The sequence below is a fragment of the Podarcis gaigeae genome (assembly GCF_964106915.1).
Source record: "Podarcis gaigeae genome assembly, chromosome: 15".
Taxonomy (NCBI): domain Eukaryota; kingdom Metazoa; phylum Chordata; class Lepidosauria; order Squamata; family Lacertidae; genus Podarcis; species Podarcis gaigeae.
This window is the reverse complement of record NC_139692.1, coordinates 903,114-922,455: the sequence shown is the minus strand read 5'-3', so window position 1 is coordinate 922,455 and position 19,342 is coordinate 903,114. Positions and strand designations below refer to the sequence as shown.

General features: G+C 47.4%; 1 protein-coding gene across 8 annotated transcripts in view; it reads left to right on the top strand.

Annotated features, from left to right (window-relative positions):
- TACC1 (transforming acidic coiled-coil containing protein 1) overlaps positions 1 to 19,342 on the top strand; it is a 110,425-nt gene that overhangs the window by 59,958 nt on the left and 31,125 nt on the right. For 2 of the 8 annotated variants that reach the window (XM_083713497.1, XM_083713493.1), the window contains exons 4-7: positions 4,437 to 4,472; positions 6,964 to 7,024; positions 9,772 to 9,898; positions 19,185 to 19,246. In XM_083713497.1, the coding sequence (XP_083569623.1) occupies positions 4,437 to 4,472; positions 6,964 to 7,024; positions 9,772 to 9,898; positions 19,185 to 19,246 (286 nt within the window). Of the gene's footprint in view, positions 1 to 4,436; positions 4,473 to 6,963; positions 7,025 to 9,771; positions 9,986 to 19,184; positions 19,247 to 19,342 lie in introns of all 8 variants that reach the window. The other 6 variants (XM_083713495.1, XM_083713491.1, XM_083713498.1 and 3 more) reach the window with 3 other exon arrangements.

The following is a 19,342-nucleotide window of genomic DNA, read 5'->3' as shown; positions in this document are numbered from 1 at the left end:
TTTATTGAGAGTATTTGCACCTGCTCTTCAGCCAAAAAGGCTCCTGGAGTGGCTTACATACAATTGAAATAAGACAGTCCCCACCTGCAGACTCACAACCCCATGAAAAAGACACACAAGGGGAAATGGGCAGGGAGGGAAGAGGAAAAAAACAGCCTCAAGCCCCAATTCTTGACTGTTGCTCTGATAAGGAATGGCTGGCCCAGTTCAGGGGGAGGAGACACCTGGTGCAATGAGCCTCCCACTGAGGCAGCCTGGCAGAATGGCTGCCCCAGTTGACAGCAGAGAGAAGAGGAGGCCTGCGGGGCTGCCCTGAGCTTCCCCTACCCCCTTGCTCGCCACACAGTTTCTACTGGGATTCTTCATTTTTCCCTCTGGGGTGCAGGGAGCAGTGTGGTGACTGTTTTTCTCTCACTCTGAACTCTTCCAGGTATGGAGTTTTGCTGTGAAAAAGTCCCAGAAGCTCATGGGCTGCCCGGTTCCCTGGCCTGAATAAATATTTGCAGCTGGATAGAGGGCAGTGTCTTGTTGTCTAGCTGCTCTAGGAGCATAAGGATGGAGGATGCAAGGGTGTCCCATGGGCCCAGGGCAGTAGTCGCCAAGCTCTGTATTTGCAGGGATTCTAGCAAGACGTGGGGGTGCAGAGGGGCCACGAGAGAAACAGCTCATTGTTCCCAAACGCTACCACCCAAGCCTTGGGCCATTCAATAACCTGTGGCCTGTTCAATGTGGGGTGAAGGGGGGCTGTTGTTATGACTGTTTCTTTTTTATGCTGTGTATTATGTTTTTATTATTATGCTGCGTAAATTATCTTCTTCATGTTGTAAACTGCCCTAAGATCTTTGGATAAAGGGCAGTATAAACACTGAATTAACAGCAACCACAACAGCTTCAGCAGGGGTGGGAATCTCTGGCCTGGGGGATGAATGCAGTCCTCCAAGCCCTTGGGACGCCGCCACACACACACACACACACCGCCACACACACACCCGGCCTTGCTTCACGTCCTCCTTGATTGCTTTTGCCTGGCTGGAATATGTCCTTGAACTCTGATAAGGTCTCTTGCTTGGATGGAGGGAGGATTAAAAGCCTTGTGTAGAAACTAGCCTATTGGACAGAGGTAAAATTTGCACCCATTTTTCTGCCTGCCAGTGAGAAAGGCTCTCCAGCCCTGAAAAATGGAATGCAAGTGTGGGAATTGCCTGATTGAATGCTCCATCCTAAGAGAGATCGTATGTGTATTGCAATTTAAATATTAAAGCTCCTTGCACACAGAAACCTAGTATAGTGGTACCTCAGGTTACGTACGCTTCAGGTTACAGACTCCGCTAACCCAGAAATAGTGCTTCAGGTTAAGAACTTTGCTTCAGGTTGAGAACAGAAATCGTGCTCCGGCAGCACCACAGCAGCAGGAGGCCTCATTAGCCTCCTAATGAAGTGGTGCTTCAGGTTAAGAACAGTTTCAGGTTAAGAACGGACCTCCAGAACGAATTAAGTACTTAACCCGGGATACCACTGTATGCCAAGGGGAATGGTTTTAGCCTTTTCTTCATCCTGACATTTTGACCAACACGGCTACCTATCTGTAACTTCATCCTGACATGTTAGTTTTCTATATATGGTGTACCTCACGAACTTCCTCTGTGGAGAATACAGCCCCCCCCCACCTGCTGTGGTAGGATCCAGCAATAGGTTTTCCACATTTGTTTCCAGGGTTCTGGGTCCCTGCAGCAAATGTAGGTTTTTAGATTCCAGCACTGAAAATTAGGAAAGTTCTTGTTTAAGAGAAGCGAAAGATTCCTGTCTCTTCAGGGTGCTGTGGAGCAGGGTCATCTCTGCACCTGCCAGGCTGAATAATCACTGGATGTCAGGATGAAGGTTAGGTGATGTGGGGCTTTGAAGTCTGGATGTGCCAGAATTTCAAAGCACAGGGTGGATTCTGAAAGCCCTTTTGCCAGCAGTCCCCTGCTGCACTTTAAACCTCCAGAAACACTGGGCTTGTTGCTTTCAGACAACCCCACACTGCTTTTGCCTGCACATGCCTGCTCCCAGCAGGGGAACTAGGGCGTGCAGCCAATGGAGCAGGATTTAACCCCAGCTCATCAGCATGGGAACTGTCATGCAGCCAAAGCAGAATAGAGCCCCTCCCACAGGACAGAGGTTCCCTAATTCTGCGATGGCCCCCTCAGCCTCTGCTTAAATGGCCACCTTCCCTGGGAGGCGAGGGGAAAGCACTCCCCCCTCAGGCCCCGAGCCAGCCCTAGCTGGAATATGAAACGATCAGAAAGCTGGTGACTTTGGAGGTGGGAAAATCTGATTCTGCCTGCGAAGCACAAACGCTTATTGTGCAGGAAACGAATCCTTTTCTCCTTGGGCCCTCCCAGCCGTTTGTTATTTACAGCTTCCATGCAGTCTCGGGAGCCAGGGTTCCAAGGGCGCTGGTGCCGGCCGGAATAGCCACAGGCCCCTGGGAGCAAGCAGACCCAAGGCCTTGGGGAGGTTGTGGTAGGGCTTGTGTCTTGCTGCATCTTCTTGTGTAACGCACCTGGGTTCAGCAGGGACTAGCAAAGGGGTGAGCTCCAAAGCAGTTTCAGCCCTGACGAGATTTCTGTGTGTGAAGTGCTTCTGCATCCAAGAGAGCGCATGTATACCTGATGGGAATCCTTGGTGGGTTGAGGCTCCCCTGCAAGCACACACTAGCTGTGTATGCCCACAATGCCAAACAGACAATTCTGGCTTCAAAAAGTTAGTGCACAAGTGGTCTGTGCTAGAAAAGGGTTTCCTTTGCAGCCACTTCACTGCTTCTTTCAGGTGAGTAGCAAAACAAGCCAGGATGCAGCTCACAACTATAGCTTCCTGCTACATGTAAACCTGGAAATTTTGGTTAATGGATTAAACACAAGCCGGGGTTGAAGCCATGGTTTGATACTGGCTTCATATCTTGTCTTCATTTGAAACCGTGGTTTCCAGGTTTTCATTCAACAGGAGACTATAGCTGTGAGTTGGGTCCTGGCTTGTTTTGCTACACAGGTGAAAGGAGGAGCCAAACAGCCCCAGAGAGGCTCTGCATCTGCAGAAAAGCTCATGCTCAAGTATTTTTGCCTTTGCATTGTGTGCAAACACGCCCCTCCCCCTATATACATGAAGCAAAAGATGCTTGGGCAAATGCAAGCATCACAACTTTGTCACATATGGCTCTTAGAAGGGCTCCACATGGAACTAAAACGTAAGAGTTTTGCTATGTTGGAAGGTGGTCTGTATTGTTCCAGCCCTAGTAGCGTGGTTGGCAATGCACAGTATTGTGTAGAAGTTCAGTGCATTTCAGGAACTGGGATGTACTGTAGGAAGAGGATAGATGTCATAGATGTTAAGCAGCTGTTCATAGCCTATGCAAATTAACAAATACAGTGGTACCTCTAGTTACGTACTTACTTCGTTCTGGAGGTCCGTTCTTAACCTGAAACTGTTCTTAACCTGAAGCACCACTTTAGCTAATGGGGCCTCCTGCTGCCGCTGCGTCGCCGGAGCATGATTTCTGTTCTCATCCTGAAGCAAAGTTCTTAACCCGAGGTATTATTTCTGGGTTAGCAGAGTCTGTAACCTGAAGCGTATGTAACCCGAGGTACCACTGTATTGGTATGACAAGTTTGCAAGAACTGAGCTGTTAGATCAAACTAGAACTTTGTCCTAAAGGTCAACTCTAGCTACAGTTGGCTTTGAGTAGTGCTCGGTCTACACTCTGCTAAAAATGCAAGAAACCTGTGCCTGGTAATCCTGGCTCTTCCCCCTCAAAACTGAATTTTACAACTTTGCAGTTTCCCCTCCATTGCACAGTTCTGCAGTTTTTGTTTTGTCTCGTTTTACTGCTCTTTTGTGTAATTTCTTTTTGTTCTTCTAGTCATACTGAGGAGCAGGCGCCACATGGAGCTAATACTCTTCTGGCTTCTGAAATTGCAGTGGGGGTTGCCAGTGCAGAAAATTCATGGCTACTGCTTCCCTGATAGGCAAGGGATTGGGCTGGATGACCTCTGAAGTGTCTTTTGCCTCCGTGATTCTATGTCCACACGTACTGAGGCATATTTTCATAGCCATGAGGGCTAGAAACCTGAGATTTTGTTTCCTGATTCTCAGGAGACTAAATTCTATTCCCCCGTGTAGCATCTCCAGCCTTACATCAACGGGGGGCTCACATAGCCCTGGCTCTGAGTTATGCACTCATTTGTAAGGTTTCTGCACACCAGCAGCAAACATTTGAAGTTTTACATCTCTTCTTCGCATAGACTTTCCACTCATAGTATGACTTCTCTATTTATCCAGGGAGAATATATATATACTGAACACACACACACCCTGGGTCTTTTACATGTTCTTTTTCTTTTTCCTCTCCCTCCATCTCTCTACCTTTCTTTCTTGTCTGTTCATTTTTGGTGCATCAGGACTACAGAACAAGTGAAATTTCTCTGTTTTCTGTTGTAAGTACTCATTTCCTTTCTTTTTCTTGTGTTCCTCTTTGGGTTTTGGTGTTTTTGTTGATCTTTTCTCTCCCTCCCCCTCTCTCTCTTCACTGCATGCAGCTTCCTCGCCTATTTATTCTGAGATTTTTGTCTGTATCTTCTCTCCAGCCTCCTCTTAGAAGACCATACTTTCACCTGGCAGCTTAGCTTTGCATCAGAATGAGGCCAGGGAGATGGCTGGGCTGGCTGTTGTGGCACGCTTGCTTTCTATGGGTTTCCAAGGCATAACAAATTCTGTGTGTTTGCTGTGTGGCCCCCCCGGCTCACTCCCCCCAAAACATTATGGCTCTTCTTTCATTCCAAAGCCAAGAATTCGTTTTTGGTTAGCCCACCTTTGTTCAGAAACAAATGTCTGGGTCTTCAGTTAAAAAGCCACATAGTTTCAGAGATCATGCCCTTCACAGTCTCTAGTGGGGAGCTTCAGCTAGCTCTTATCTTCCACATTGCAGAAATGGAAAACCTACAGAACTAGGCACGGTAAAAGTTTCCCCAGAACAGAGTGGGGAGGATGTGGTCCTCAAGTCCCAGGTGTCATGGCCAACAGCGTAGGGAGTTACAGATAGGTAGCCGTGTTGGTCTGCCATAGTCAAAACAAAAATACCTGAAGAAGTGTGCATGCACACGAAAGCTCATACCAAGAACTAACTTAGTTGGTCTTTGTTTTGAGCGTAGGGAGTGACACCAGTTATCCGCCCTGCCATCTGAAGAGAGGCTGCAATAGGCGCCTTTTCTTGCTTTAGGAAAAAGGAGAGCCTGAGGCAGCACTTGGGGAACCTTCTTCATCCCAAGGGCCACCTTCTCTTCTGGGCAACGTTCTGGGGGCCACCTGCTAGCAGTAGGCAGGGATCAAGGCAGAAGTGGGCAGAGGAAGGACTGCCATCTTGATCTTTGTTTATAGGACCAGTTTCCACACACAGCTGGGACGCAAGAGGCATCGCTGCCGCTCCGGGACACCTTTGCCAGAGAGGGGTGTGGTCTACAGGGAGGGGCATGGCCTGGAGAGTCCCAAGGGCTACAGAGGCCACACTGGGCTCCTGGGCCTGAGTTTCCCCACTCCTGGTATAAGGCCAAGGCATAGATCCTCTCTCAAATGCTGCACAATCCTGATGGAGATTTTCCCCATCACATTGGATGGATGGGCAGTTTCAGGGCAAACCAAAGTCAAGTCTTCCTTCATGTTGCTGTGGCAAGATGACTGCGAGGGCTAGCAGCTTAGAAAGGGGGATTAGATGCCTATGGGGTGGGTCTTACTGCATGACGCCTCCGTGGTCAGAGGCAGCAAGTGGATGGCAGCCGTGGCAAGAGGGGGCTCTTGCTGTCCAGCTTCATTGGTGGGTTCCTAGCACTGTGTTCAGTTCTTTATGGACCTGAGCTGCTTTGGGAGGCCAGTTCTGCATGAAAAGCAGAATGAAATCTGCCCAGCCTCTGACATAAGTCAGGCTTCCTGGCTTATCATGGTGTTTCTGTGAATGAGCTGCCTGCTGGCGCACTCTGCCTACTCTCGCCTCCCCTGGCAAGAGGCGCTGTGCCCATTACATCTGAATGGGGTATCATGATTTGCACAGGGCTTCGCAGGCAGAAGCAGCTCTCCTGCTCCTGGGGAAAGTTTTTTGTTCCACTGTGCTTTCCTCTTGTGCCCTTTCCCGCAGTGGCATCACTTGGCTTCCTCTTCCAAGTCCACAGCAAGAAAGAAAATCTGTAGATGCCGCCACATCCATGGTATTGTTCCTCTGCTTCTCCTGGAAAGTGTTAGTCCACTTGGACTAGATGATCCTTGCAGTCCCTTCCAGCTGTACAATTCTGTGGTGCTATGATTTCAGTTTCAAACATTGTTGAGCCAAAGTCATTACAAGAGGTAAAGTTAACTTCTGAGATGCTTTAGCAAGACACCAGTAGCAGCGTAGGAAGGTGCCTCGTATCAAATCAGATAATGGATCAGTCTAGCTCAGTATTATCTTCTCTGGCTGTCAGCAGATCTGCAGGTATTCAGGAAGGACTCTATCCCACCCTACCTGGAGGTGCTGCGGGTTGAACCCAGGGCCTTCCTGCATTTAACAAGTACTGTGCCGCTGAATCGTCACCCTTTCCCCAGCTGGAAAAACTGACTCTGCTGCTTAATATCCAGGATTGGCTGAGTTGGCAGCAGACCTGTGTTTGCCCTCGTGCAAAACGGCTTTTAAGTGTTGGCTGTTTCAGAGTCCATGGTCTTTTGAGCACAGTAGCCGTTGTGTTGGTCTCTCCCTTCTTCTCTCCCCACCTCCTGCTTTAAGAAAGGACATGGCCTTCCCTGCTCAGGGCTGAGATCTGCTATGCCAACAACGTGGGTGCCAATTCTGGTCCTGGCATCTGGTCCTGCCTACTTGCCTCCCTCCCTGACTCCTCAGCTCTCTACCACACACCCAATAACAGAAAGTCCAACGCTGACCCCGTCCTCCCTTTCTCTCTGCAGGAGTGGCTGCAAGGTGAAGAAATACGAAGTACCGTCCCTGGTTCTCGATGTCTGCTCCCAGGTATGGGGTAGCCAAGAACTGCCACTTGCTCCCCACGTTCACAGGAGAGAAGGCCCACACGATGGCTATAGTCTCCCTCCACTGTCAGAGGCTGTGCACCTCTGGGGGGGTCGGGGGAGAGCCGTGGTGCTCAGGTCCTGCTTGCAGGCTTCCCTTAGGCATCTACTGGGGGGGACGTGAGAGCAGGAGGCTGCATTCAATGGGCCACTGGCTGGATCCAGCAAGGCTTTTCTTAAGAAGTAATCCATGTGGAAGAGCTTTGGATTTGGAGAAGGGTTCCTTGTACTAGCAGCCGGGGACAGGTGCACCTTCCAGAGTTGGCATCCTTGGGACTCTGCCTGGGCCCACGTCCCTCAGAATTACTCTGTGCTGTTCCTGCCTCTATCTGCCCTCTTCCTACTGTCCAAAAGGAGACGAGGGAAGAAGAAGGAATGGCAGTTTTTGCTTGCCTTGCTCTTTCCTGCAGGGCAGTGGAGCCGATGGGGCACAGGGGAAGAGGGCAAATAATAATAATAATAATAATAATAATTTATTTGTACCCCGCCCATCTGGCTGGGTTTCCCCAGCCACTCTGGGCGGCTTCCATAGAAACCAGAAAACACTAAAATATCATACATTAAAAACTTCCCTGAACAGGGCTGCCTTAAGATGTCTTCTGAATGTCAGGTAGTTGTTTATCGTTTTGACATCTGATGGGAGGGCGTTCCACAGGGCGGGTGCCACTACCGAAAAGGCCCTCTGCCTGGTTCCCTGTAGCTTTGCTTCTCGCAATGAGGGAACCGCCAGAAGGCCCTCGGCGCTGGACCTCAGCGTCCGGGCAGAACGATGGGGGTGGAGACGCTCCTTCAGGTATACTGGGCCGAGGCCGTTTAGGGCTTTAAAGGTCAACACCAACACTTTGAATTGTGCTCGGAAACGGACTGGGAGCCAATGTAGGTCTTTCAAGACCGGTGTTATGTGGTCTCAGCGGCCGCCCCCAGTCACCAGTCTAGCTGCCGCATTCTGGATTAGCTATAGTTTCCGAGTCACCTTCAAAGGTAGCCCCACGTAGAGCGCATTGCAGTAGTCCAAGCGGGAGATAACTAGAGCCTGCACCACTCTGGCGAGACAGTCCGCGGGCAGGGAGGGTCTCATCCTGCATACCAGATGGAGCTGGTAGACAGCTGCCCTGGACACAGAATTGACCTGTGCCTCCATGGACAGCTGTGAGTCCAAAATGACTCCCAGGCTGTGCACCTGCTCCTTCAGAGGCACAGTTACACCATTCAGGACCAGGGAGTCCCCCACACCTGCCTGCCCCCTGTCGCCCAAAAACAGTACTTCTATCTTGTCAGGATTCAACTTCAATCCATTAGCCGCCATCCATCCTCCAACCGCCTCCAGGCACTCACACAGGACCTTCACCGCCTTCACTGGTTCTGATTTGAAAGAGAGGTAGCGCTGGGTATCATCTGCATATTGATGGACACCCAGTCCAAACCCCCTGATGATTTCTCCCAGCGGCTTCATATAGATGTTAAAAAGCATGGGGGAGAGGACAGAACCCTGAGCTACCCCACAAGTGAGGGCCCAAGGGTCTGAACACTCATCCCCCACCACCACTTTCTGAACACGGCCCAGGAGGAAGGAGCGAAACCACTGTATAACAGTGCCCCCAGCTCCCAACCCCTCTAGACGGTCCAATATCAAATGGCAAAGAGGGGAATCTACTCAGGGAACGGTCCACACTGAGGGCATCTTAAGAACCTAAAGCAGACCCTGGAATATAGGCTGAGTCAGACCATTGGTATTGTCTGCAGTGGGAGCCGCCTTGTGCCAGAATAGGCTACCTATCAGCTCCAGCACTGGCAGGAGCACTCCAGTCTTCCAGAGAGGGTCCCCCCCCCCCCTGCCAGCCTGAACAGGAAGAACCTGAGCCTTGTTTGAGATACAGCATGAGCTGCACCACTGAGCCACGGCCCTTCCCACGGAGGCATCCGACTGCCTGCCTGTTAGGAAGACAAGAGCTGCAGGCTAAATTAACTCTTTCCCCAGAAGCTTTTTTAAAAAAGAATAATAATCAAAATATTTATTTATTTATTTAAACAAGAATATACACCTCAGTTGCACACAAGAACCGGGGGGTGGGGGGAACGAATGACAACTAAAATTAAACATGCTCATACAAAGCACAAATCTGAGTTGTTTCCTTCTCATTCCCCCCCCCTCATTCCCCCCCCCCATTATTACTGGCGTTGAGAAGTAGCAGCATTTTTTTTTTAAAAAAATGATTTATTTAAAAATATCAGGATATTGTCTTTGAGATCTTGTGATATTCTCACTTTAAAAGGTTACTAAGAATTCCAAATAGAAGCATATTTGAACATTTCAATCATCATTAATATATGAAATACATTTTGCCGTGTACTGTATCAAGAATGAATCTTTTTTAGAGGGGTGTCCTCTGGTGTACCTTAATTTTCAAGTTTGCTTTTCAGTGTATTAGCTATGGACCAGATTTGACTCTACCAGATATCCTTATTCAACCCCCCTAAATATTTTCATTTTCTTGCAAGAACCATTTTGGTGGCTGACAATAAATATAGAATCAATTCAATGTTTTAAGAAGCTGGAAAGTGAGAAGAAGTGGAAGGGAAGGCACAGACAGCTGTCCCTGGGCACTTCCGGATTCCTCCCACCCCCATTAATGTTATCCAAGTCCTGGGCAACGGGCTGATCCCTGTTTAACTGTCTCCTTCCTTGTGCAGGACAAAGAGGAAGCCGTGCTTGCCTCCAAAATCCCAGACCTTTCCAACCGAGATGGGCATGCCACTGACGAAGAGAAACTGGCTTGCACATCCTCCAGTCAAAAGGCAGCGGACTTGGAGGCGAAAGGTGAGCCAGAGGAAGACCTGGAGTACTTTGAGTGTTCCAATGTTCCTGCGTCTGCCATAAATCATACGTTTTCATCCCCAGGAGAAGGTACGAAAGTCTCTCCCTCTCTGTTTCACGCCCCCTTGTCTTAACCTTTAACCTCCCCATCCTATTCCCTCCAGGTATTTGGGACTACAGCTCCCAACAGTGCTGGCTATTCTGATGGGAATTGCAGTTGCCAACACCTGGAAGGCTCCAAGGGAAGAAGCGGCACTGGGGGAACGTGTGTGTGTTTCTTGAGAAGACTGTCAGCTGATAAATGGATTTTGGGTCAAATAGGCACCTGCCATTTTGAAAGAAACTGTCTTCTGTGTGTTCACTCGGATGTAAGCCCTGCTCCATTTGATGGAACGCTCAGTCCCTAGCAAAAGTGTTTAGGATTGTAGCCTTAATTCCAGTTAAGTTTCACTTAATGTGCTTATCACCAAAGCCCATGTAAAGGTGTCTTTTTGAGATTGGGAAGCAGACATCTAATTTCATGGCCATGCATTCACTCACCACCACCACCCCCATTGCTAATTTTGCACTCTTGGTGTAAATCTCCTACCCCCAGTGAACTTCGCTTTATCATGAAAGTGCCTGTTCACACCAGGAGAACCTTTTCTTCTAAGGCCAATTGCAGTGAAGGGAGGTGTCGAAATTACAGCTGGGGAGAGAAGACTTTCTCCTCTCTGGGTGCTGCGCTCTCAGTGAACAAGAGGGGCTCCCACATGTATTGGTATTAAACTTTAGGACAGAGGAAGAGGCCTTCTTCCAGTGACCGTTGGTTCATTTAACCCAGTATTGTGTGCCCTGACTGGTAGTGGCCTTCCAGGGTCCCAGGCAAGGGTCCCTCCCAGCCCTGCCTGGGGATGCTGGGAATCCAAACCGAGACCTTTGGCATTCAGTGCAGATGCTGTGCCCCTGAGCCCTTCCCCTTTTAAACACCCAGACATGGTTGCTGACCCTGCAACTGGAATAGCATCAAGTTTGTCCCTAAGCCAGTGTACTGTTTAATTATTAGGTGGCTGGACATCTTTTATGTTTTCCACATTAATTTTCTGGTAGGGCTATGTAGCAAAACCAAAATGGCCTACTAGAAAAAGAAAACTGAAGAGGGGAACCTTTAACTCTGATTAAAATTTATCTAGTCCGATTGATTAATTAATTAATTAATTAATTAATTAATTAATTAAAGCTTTTTGTGATCTACTGATTTAAAACTATTGAAACTTCCTCACCTTGTAGACTCTCTTTCATTAACTACAGAACCATCCTCATTCCATGCTTTGCCAGATTTTATATCTCAAAAGTATTAGAAAAAGCTCTAAATGTCTCTTTTTGGTGGGTGGCAAGAGAAGGAACAAAGCCTGGAGCCTTACTTATCTCTGCATTTGACAACGGTGTAAGCAGTTACAGGAACATGTTCAGCATTTCCGAAGCAGAAGGACTGAAGTCTGTGCTTATCAGCTATGAGCCTAGAATTCAATCCAGCGAGGAGTGCACTGGCAAAGCAGACCCCTGCCTGCAGGCCAGTTGACATATGACCTCATGGTGTTCTCAGATGATTGGCAGGTAGATGGCCCTGCCCAGCTGCCAAAGTTGACATGTGCAGCAAGGAGAGAGAAAGATCTGACCCACCAGGTTCTCCACCCCTGACCTAAGTGCTGGATCATTCCATGTCAAGTGATCAAATGCCTTTTATCTTACCATCTTTTATCTTACCATTTCATACTGCTTTCAGTTTCAGTTTCCTAAAAGTAGTCTAAGAGAAGGTCCCAGGTCTCAGTTTTTAATTTTTTATCTCATCCTGTTTTTAGTTATGAGGGAATTTCAAAAAATGGACAATTTTGGCCTTGCCATGCTACATAAAAACCTTTAAAGCTCAGCCCAGAATTGTGATATTCAAAACTAAAAATACTAATCTCTTCAGATCTTCATGGGCTTTAATACGATATGTCACACGATGGGCTTGCTTTGAATTCTAAATTTAAGTTTCAAAATTTAAAAAGTCATTAAAAATTAATATGATTAAAAATTTCCTAAGTAATGTATTGATTACACCATATTTCTAAGAGTTACTTGCAAAAATTCATCTTGGGATCTCAATGTGATCACATTAAAAAATATATATATTGTACATACATGTCTGCCTTATTGGGTTCTATTTAGGATAAATGGGTCTTCTTGGAGTAAAATATAGCAGAATAAACAAGATTTCAAACTATAATATCAGTTCCTTCAGTCATTTCTTTAAAATGTTATTCCATTAAAAGGAATCTGAAGAGCCAGTCAGGCTTTTCTTTTAAAAGTGTGTTCCAAAGCGGAGGGATCTTTTGTTGTTGTTGCAGGATAGAATTAATGCTTTGAAAAAACTCTTGTTAGCTTGTGGGTTGGCTTGCTTGAAACAAACTATGAGTGATAACCCAGGACAAAATTTGGCTGCAGTTTGTTTCGCGTGAGACAAACCATAAGCCTCAGTTCACATGGCCCACTAAGCAAAAATACGACCCACAAGCTATAGCCAAGGTTGGTTCTTGGGTTCATAGTATGTCCTGAGTGAGACAAACCACAAGCTTCGGTTTGCATAAAGCGCAGAGCAAAACCATGGCATAGCTCCTGGTTGCAGAGCAAGTCAGCTGCAAATTTCACCCCATGCACCAGCTTGTTCACATTAAGCCACAGTTTGGCTTCCTGTTTCTTATGAATCCAAGTCAGTGTGTAGGAGGGGAAGCACCATTTGGTAGGGTATTTGAAAAGGAGATCTCAGGCCCATATAGCTTGTCTTGCAAATGAGCAAACAAGCCACAGCTTGGTTCTGCGGCTCCAGCCCCATCCCCTGTAGCTTGGTGAGTTCCAATGCAACCCTTGGTTAAGCAAAGTTGTTGGGTGTGGGAGAGGAGAGATGGGCAGTCTAAAGGCCAGAGAAGGAGCTGGCGGGGGGGGGAGAGTGGTGGCCTATTAGCCACCCTTTGGCTCCCCTGAGACACTTGCCCAATCAAACCTGCTGTTACCTGGAACTGGGTGACTGGCCTCCAGCTGTGGGAGGCCTGAGGAGGCGCCATCATCCTCGGTGTCTGCCCATAAAAGCAAGCCTCATGTGAAAGACTCAAGTGCGGCCAGCGGGTTCCAGGAACCTTCTTTGTTGTGAGATCTCAGGGGTGATTTGGGAGTTTGGGCCCTCAGTGGGAGCCAGGAGGCTGAGACATGTTGAGCAAGGTGTGTCAGGAGGAGGAGAAATAGATATCTGTCTATATGTAAGAAGCGAAAGGAAAGTCCAATGCTGTAAAGAAAAATATTGCATAGGAACCTGGAATGTAAGAACCATGAACCTGGGTAAGTTGGATGTGGTCAAAAATGAGATGGCAAGAATAAATATTGACATCCTGGGCATCAGTGAACTAAAATGGACGGGAATGGGTGAATTCAGTTCGGATGACCATCATATCTACTACTGTGGGCAAGAAACCCATAAAAGAAATGGAGTGGCCCTCATAGTCAACAAAAGAGTGGCGAAAGCTGTACTGGGATGCAATCTCAAAAATGATAGAATGATCTCGATACGAATCCAAGGCAGACCTTTTAACATCACAGTAATCCAAGTTTATGCACCAACTACTGGTGCTGAAGAAACTGAAATTGACCAATTCTATGAAGACTTACAAGACCTTATAGAAGTGACACCAAAGAAGGATGTTCTTCTCATTATAGGGGACTGGAATGCTAAAGTGGGGAATCAAGAGATAAAAGGAACAACTGGCAAGTTTGGCCTTGGAGATCAAAACGAAGCAGGGCAAAGGCTAATAGAGTTCTGCCAAGAGAACAAGCTGGTCATCACAAACACGCTTTTCCAACAACACAAGAGACGACTCTACACATGGACATCACCAGATGGGCAGCATCGAAATCAGATTGATTATATTCTCTGCAGCCAAAGATGGAGAAGCTCTATACAGTCAGCAAAAACAAGACCTGGAGCTGACTGTGGCTCAGATCATCAGCTTCTTATAGCAAAATTCAAGCTTAAACTGAAGAAAGTAGGAAAAACCACTGGGCCGGTAAGATGCAATCTAAGTCAAATCCCTTATGAATACACAGTGGAAGTGAGGAACAGGTTTAAGGATTTAGATTTGGTGGACAGAATGCCTGAAGAACTATGGATGGAGGCTCGTAACATTATACAGGAGGCAGCAACGAAAACCATCCCAATGAAAAGGAAATGCAAGAAAGCAAAGTGGCTGTCCAATGAGGCCTTACAAATAGCGGGGGAGAGAAGGCAAGCAAAATGCGAGGGAGATGGTGAAAGATACAGGAAATTGAATGCAGATTTCCAAAGAATAGCAAGGAGAGACAAGAAGGCCTTCTTAAACGAGCAATGCAAAGAAATAGAGGAAAGCAATAGAATGGGAAGAACCAGAGATCTGTTCAAGAAAATTGGAGATATGAAAGGAACATTTTGTACAAAGATTTCCATAATAAAGGACAAAAGTGGAAAGGACCTAACAGAAGCAGAAGACATCAAGAAGAGGTGGCAAGAATACACAGAGGAATTATACCAGAAAGAAATGGATGTCTCGTATACCCCAGGTAGTGTGGTTGCTGACCTTGAGCCAGACATCCTGGAAAGTGAAGTCAAATGGGCCTTAGAAAGCACTGCAAATAACAAGGCCAGTGGAAGAGATGGGATTCCAGCTGAACTATTTAAAATTTTAAAAGATGATGCTGTTAAGGTGCTACACTCAATATGCCAGCAAGTTTGGAAAACTCAGCAGTGGCCAGAAGATTAGAGAAGATCAGTCTACATCCCAATCCCAAAGAAGGGCAGTGCCAAAGAATGCTCCAACTACCGCACAATTGCACTCATTTCACACGCTAGCAAGGTTATGCTTAAAATTCTACAAGGAAGGCTCAAGCAGTATGTGGACCGAGAACTCCCAGAAGTGCAAGCTGGATTTAGAAGAGGCAAAGGAACCAGAGACCAAATTGCAAACATGCGCTGGATTATGGAGAAAGCTAGAGAGTTCCAGAAAGACATCTACTTCTGCTTCATTGACTATGCAAAAGCCTTTGACTGTGTCGACCACGGCAAACTATGGCAAGTTCTTAAAGAAATGGGAGTGCCAGATCACCTCTTCTGTCTCCTGAGAAATCTCTATGTGGGACAAGAAGCTACAGTTAGAACTGGATATGGAACAACTGATTGGTTCAAAATTGGGACAGGAGTACGACAAGGCTGTATTTTGTCTCCCTGCTTATTTAACTTATATGCAGAATTCATCATGCGAAAGGCTGGGCTGGATGAATCCCTAGCCGGAATTAAGATTGCCGGAAGAAATATCAACAACCTCAGATATGCAGATGACACAACCTTGATGGCAGAAAGTGAGGAGGAATTAAAGAATATTTTAATGAGGGTGAAAGAGGAGAGCGCAAAATATGGTCTGAAGCTCAACATCAAAAAAAGAAGATCATGGCCACTGGTCCCATCACCTCCTGGCAAATAGAAGGGGAAGAAATGGAGGTAGTGAGAGATTTTACTTTCTTGGGCTCAATGATCACTGCAGATGGTGACAGCAGCCACGAAATTAAAAGACGCCTGCTTCTTGGGAGAAGGGCAATGACAGGCCTAGACAGCATCTTGAGAAGTAGAGACATCACCTTGCCAACAAAGGTTCGTATAGTTAAAGCTATGGTTTTCCCAGTAGTGATGTATGGAAGTGAGAGCTGGACCATAAAGAAGGCTGATCGCCGAAGAATTGATGCTTTTGAATTATGGTGCTGGAGGAGACTCTTGAGAGTCCCATGGACTGCAAGAAGATCAAACCTCTCCATACTGAAGGAAATCAACCCTGAGTGCTCACTGGAAGGACAGATTGTGAAGCTGAGGCTCCAGTACTTTGGCCACCTCATGAGAAGAGAAGACTCCCTGGAGATGACCCTGATGTTGGGAAAGATGGAGGGCACAAGGAGAAGGGGACGGCAGAGGACGAGATGGTTGGATAGTGTTTTCGAGGTTACCAGCATGAGTTTGACCAAACTGCGGGAGGCAGTGGAGGACAGAGGTGCCTGGCGTTCTCTGGTCCATGTGGTCACGAAGAGTCGGACACGACTAAACGACTAAACAACAACAACAACAACATTATGTGTCATTTTATATTTATTGTTGCTATTTTAGTTGCTTATACACCACCTAGAGGTATTTTTATATATTAAGTAGTATAGAAATAGTCTAGATAATGATCATGATGCCAAATCATAGTTAAAACATGCCACAGTTTGTAAGCCCACAACTGACCTTGGCTTCACAACCTGATTTTGTTGTCAGAAAACAACCCCTAGTTAGTCTGCTATTCTGGGTTCAGTGTGTATCTGAAGAAGTGTGCATGCACACAAAAGCTCATACCAAGAACTAACTTAGTTGGTCTTTAAAGGTGCTACTGGAAGGAATTTTTTTGTTTTGGGTTCAGACATTCACGCAAACCTCACTTCAGCTAAACAAACCATGGCTTAGCGTTATTTGTGAACCAGGCCAGTATGAAAAGGGTTCCCTGCAAATACACAGTCTTGAATGCTTTAGCAGATCCCCAAAGGCCAAAGCCCCATGGCTGAGTCCAAGGGGCTTGAGGAGCATTCTGAGGCAACTGGAGATGGCATTTTTTGGCCTAGCTGATAAGAATAGAAGAAAACACATGAAACTTGTTTCAATCAGCTTTGGCTATTATGATGCTTGAATTCTTGTTATTCTGGGGAGAGAAAACAGCTGCTGCTAAGAACCACATGCAAATCTCCACAGGGTGTGATGCCCCATTTCATGGAGTGGAGCAAAATGACAGCTGTTTTTCCTGCAAAGCAGTAACAACAAGGAAGGGAGAACAGAGAAGAACAAAAACTAAGTCACCCTATTCTGGCACTTCTTATTTTCTGCAATTTTTCAATGTTAGTTTTTGCATGTGAAGGAATTCACACAAAATCTTACTATCTGAAGCAGAAATGCTAAGCAGCAAGCCCCCCCCCCTTTCTATTCTGCTAGTCGACATGTGCTATGATGTGCAATGAAGTTTTCCTGTGCATGCCTCATTGAAATGAATGGAGCTGCACAAGAGCGATGGATTGTTTCCTTCCCCCATCCCTGCACATCCATGTGTTATTCAGATCTTAAAGGCACAAGAAGAGCCTGGCTAGATCTGTCCAGCATCCCATTCCCAACATGCCACCCAGACGCCTCTTGCAGAAGCCCACCCCAAGCAGGTAAAGGTAAAGGTAAAGGTACCCCTGCCCGTACGGGCCAGTCTTGCCAGACTCTGGGGTTGTGCACCCATCTCACTTAAGAGGCCAGGGGCCAGCGCTGTCCGGAGACACTTCCGGGTCACGTGGCCAGCGTGACATCGCTGCTCTGGCGAGCCAGAGCTGCACACGGAACGCCGTTTACCTTCCCGCTGGTAAGCGGTCCCTATTTATCTACTTGCACCCGGGGGTGCTTTCGAACTGCTAGGTTGGCAGGCGCTGGGACCGAGCAGCGGGAGCGCACCCCGCAGCGGGGATTTGAACCACCGACCTTTCGATCGGCAAGTCCTAGGCGCTGAAGCTTTAACCCACAGCGCCACCCGCGTCCCAAGCAGGAGAAGAGGGCAAATGCTCTTTCCTACTCTTGTTCCCCAGCGACTGGTATTCAGAGGCATCCAGCCACTCAGACCTTGTACTTCATTGGCCCAGCTGGCTGCAGCAGATGGAGATGGGAAGTCTCACAACATCTGGAGCACCACATCCCATTGACATGGAGGTGTCTCAGGTTACCTGCAGAGGGTGAATGGCTTGGTTCAAGGTCAGGCTTTATGACTGATCTGGGATTCCGACCAAGCATTTTATTGTAACCAATTATGCAGCACTCTTGGCTTCCTCATTGTCGAGCATCCCCCAACCTTTCTCTCCTCTGACATTGATCCGAAGGGCTGCTTCACACATTACAGGAAGCTGCATGCAGGCTTGCATAGCACAGCTAATCTTGGTTCTCTGGGGCTTAGATTTGCATGCTGCAAGCACTTCCAAATGTTTCCAGCAGCCACATTCTTGCTTTATACACACAGCAGATGTACATCAAAAAGGGGGGCTGTAATTCTGAAGGAAGAATGTGAGGAAGCGCTTCTCAACATCTAAAATGTGAAGGATGGGCAGTGCCGTGCACACCCAGTGACTGCCAGAGAAAAGGTCTGTTGGATCCCAGCCCTTTCCCTTCTGTAGGGTCTTGGCATTGCCAGGGACATTCAGGTGGCCTCCCAGGATCTCTTTAGGCAGTTTCCCAGGTTGTCCATTTTGCAAAATTGCCCAGCTGGAGAAGGTGTCTGTCCTTCCCATCCTCGGTCATTGAGCCATTTGTGAAAAACATCAGAAAACCATCCCAGATCTAACAGCTCAGCTGGTCCTTTCATGTCATCCAGGATCTCCACAAGTGTTTCACATCTGACCGAGATGAGATAGACGCTCAGTTGTTGAGCTGCCAACTAATAAAAGAATCAAGTGCAGGGATGAAGCAGGGAGGTCCCCAGCTCACTGAGCGAGCACATGCTTTCCATACTGAAAGCTCCAGGTTCAATCCCAGGAGTCTCCACTTAAGAGGCACAGGTAGATTAGGTGATAGGAAAGAGCCTTCTCTGCCTGGGACCCTGAAGAGACACTGCCAATCAGAGTAGACAGCAGTGGACTGGACGGACAAGTATTCTGGCCGGATATAAGGCACCTGCCTAGGATCTGGGCTGGATCTACACTGATCTCCTAAACGTATTGAAAAATAATGTAGAAAACTGCTTAATAGCAGTTTCCCACTGCTTTTGGCTTGCTGGTGTGCAGCGCCCTCTGGTGTCACATTTTAATAACACATTTTAACGTTATAAATGACAAGTGTAGATCTGCCCTTGGTGACTGCTCTGGTTCCCCCTAGAGTTGGGCCCCTTTTTTCCACCCCCATCAGTCACAGCGGGCACCAGCCACCACTGCCCTGGAGAGCCACTGCCAGCCAGAGCAGATAAGACTGAGCTGCATGCTCAAATAGCCGAACCTGGGATGAGCTATCTTCCTCTGAGCCGATGCAAGGAAGCACAGGGGGAAAATCTTCCAGGTGCAACTTTGGCATCCCATAGTCTTAAAAATAGGGGTTGGGTGGGAGGGCAGGAGAGTCTCGACTCAGAGAAAAGGGCTTCCACTTTCTTCTTCCAGTCATCACCACTGAGACTCCAGCAACCAGTGTGTGACCCACTTCTTTCTTCTGTTTTAGGTTTTGAGAAGGACACATCGTTGAGCAAGGTGGCAGAGAGGGGCAACCCTGGGGATCCCTTGGTAAGCACAAGAGCAGTTTCTGCCCTCCATTGAGCAAAGAAATGCAGTGGGTGCACCCGTAGAAGCCGTGGATCTTGCTCTTCACCTGAATGCCTT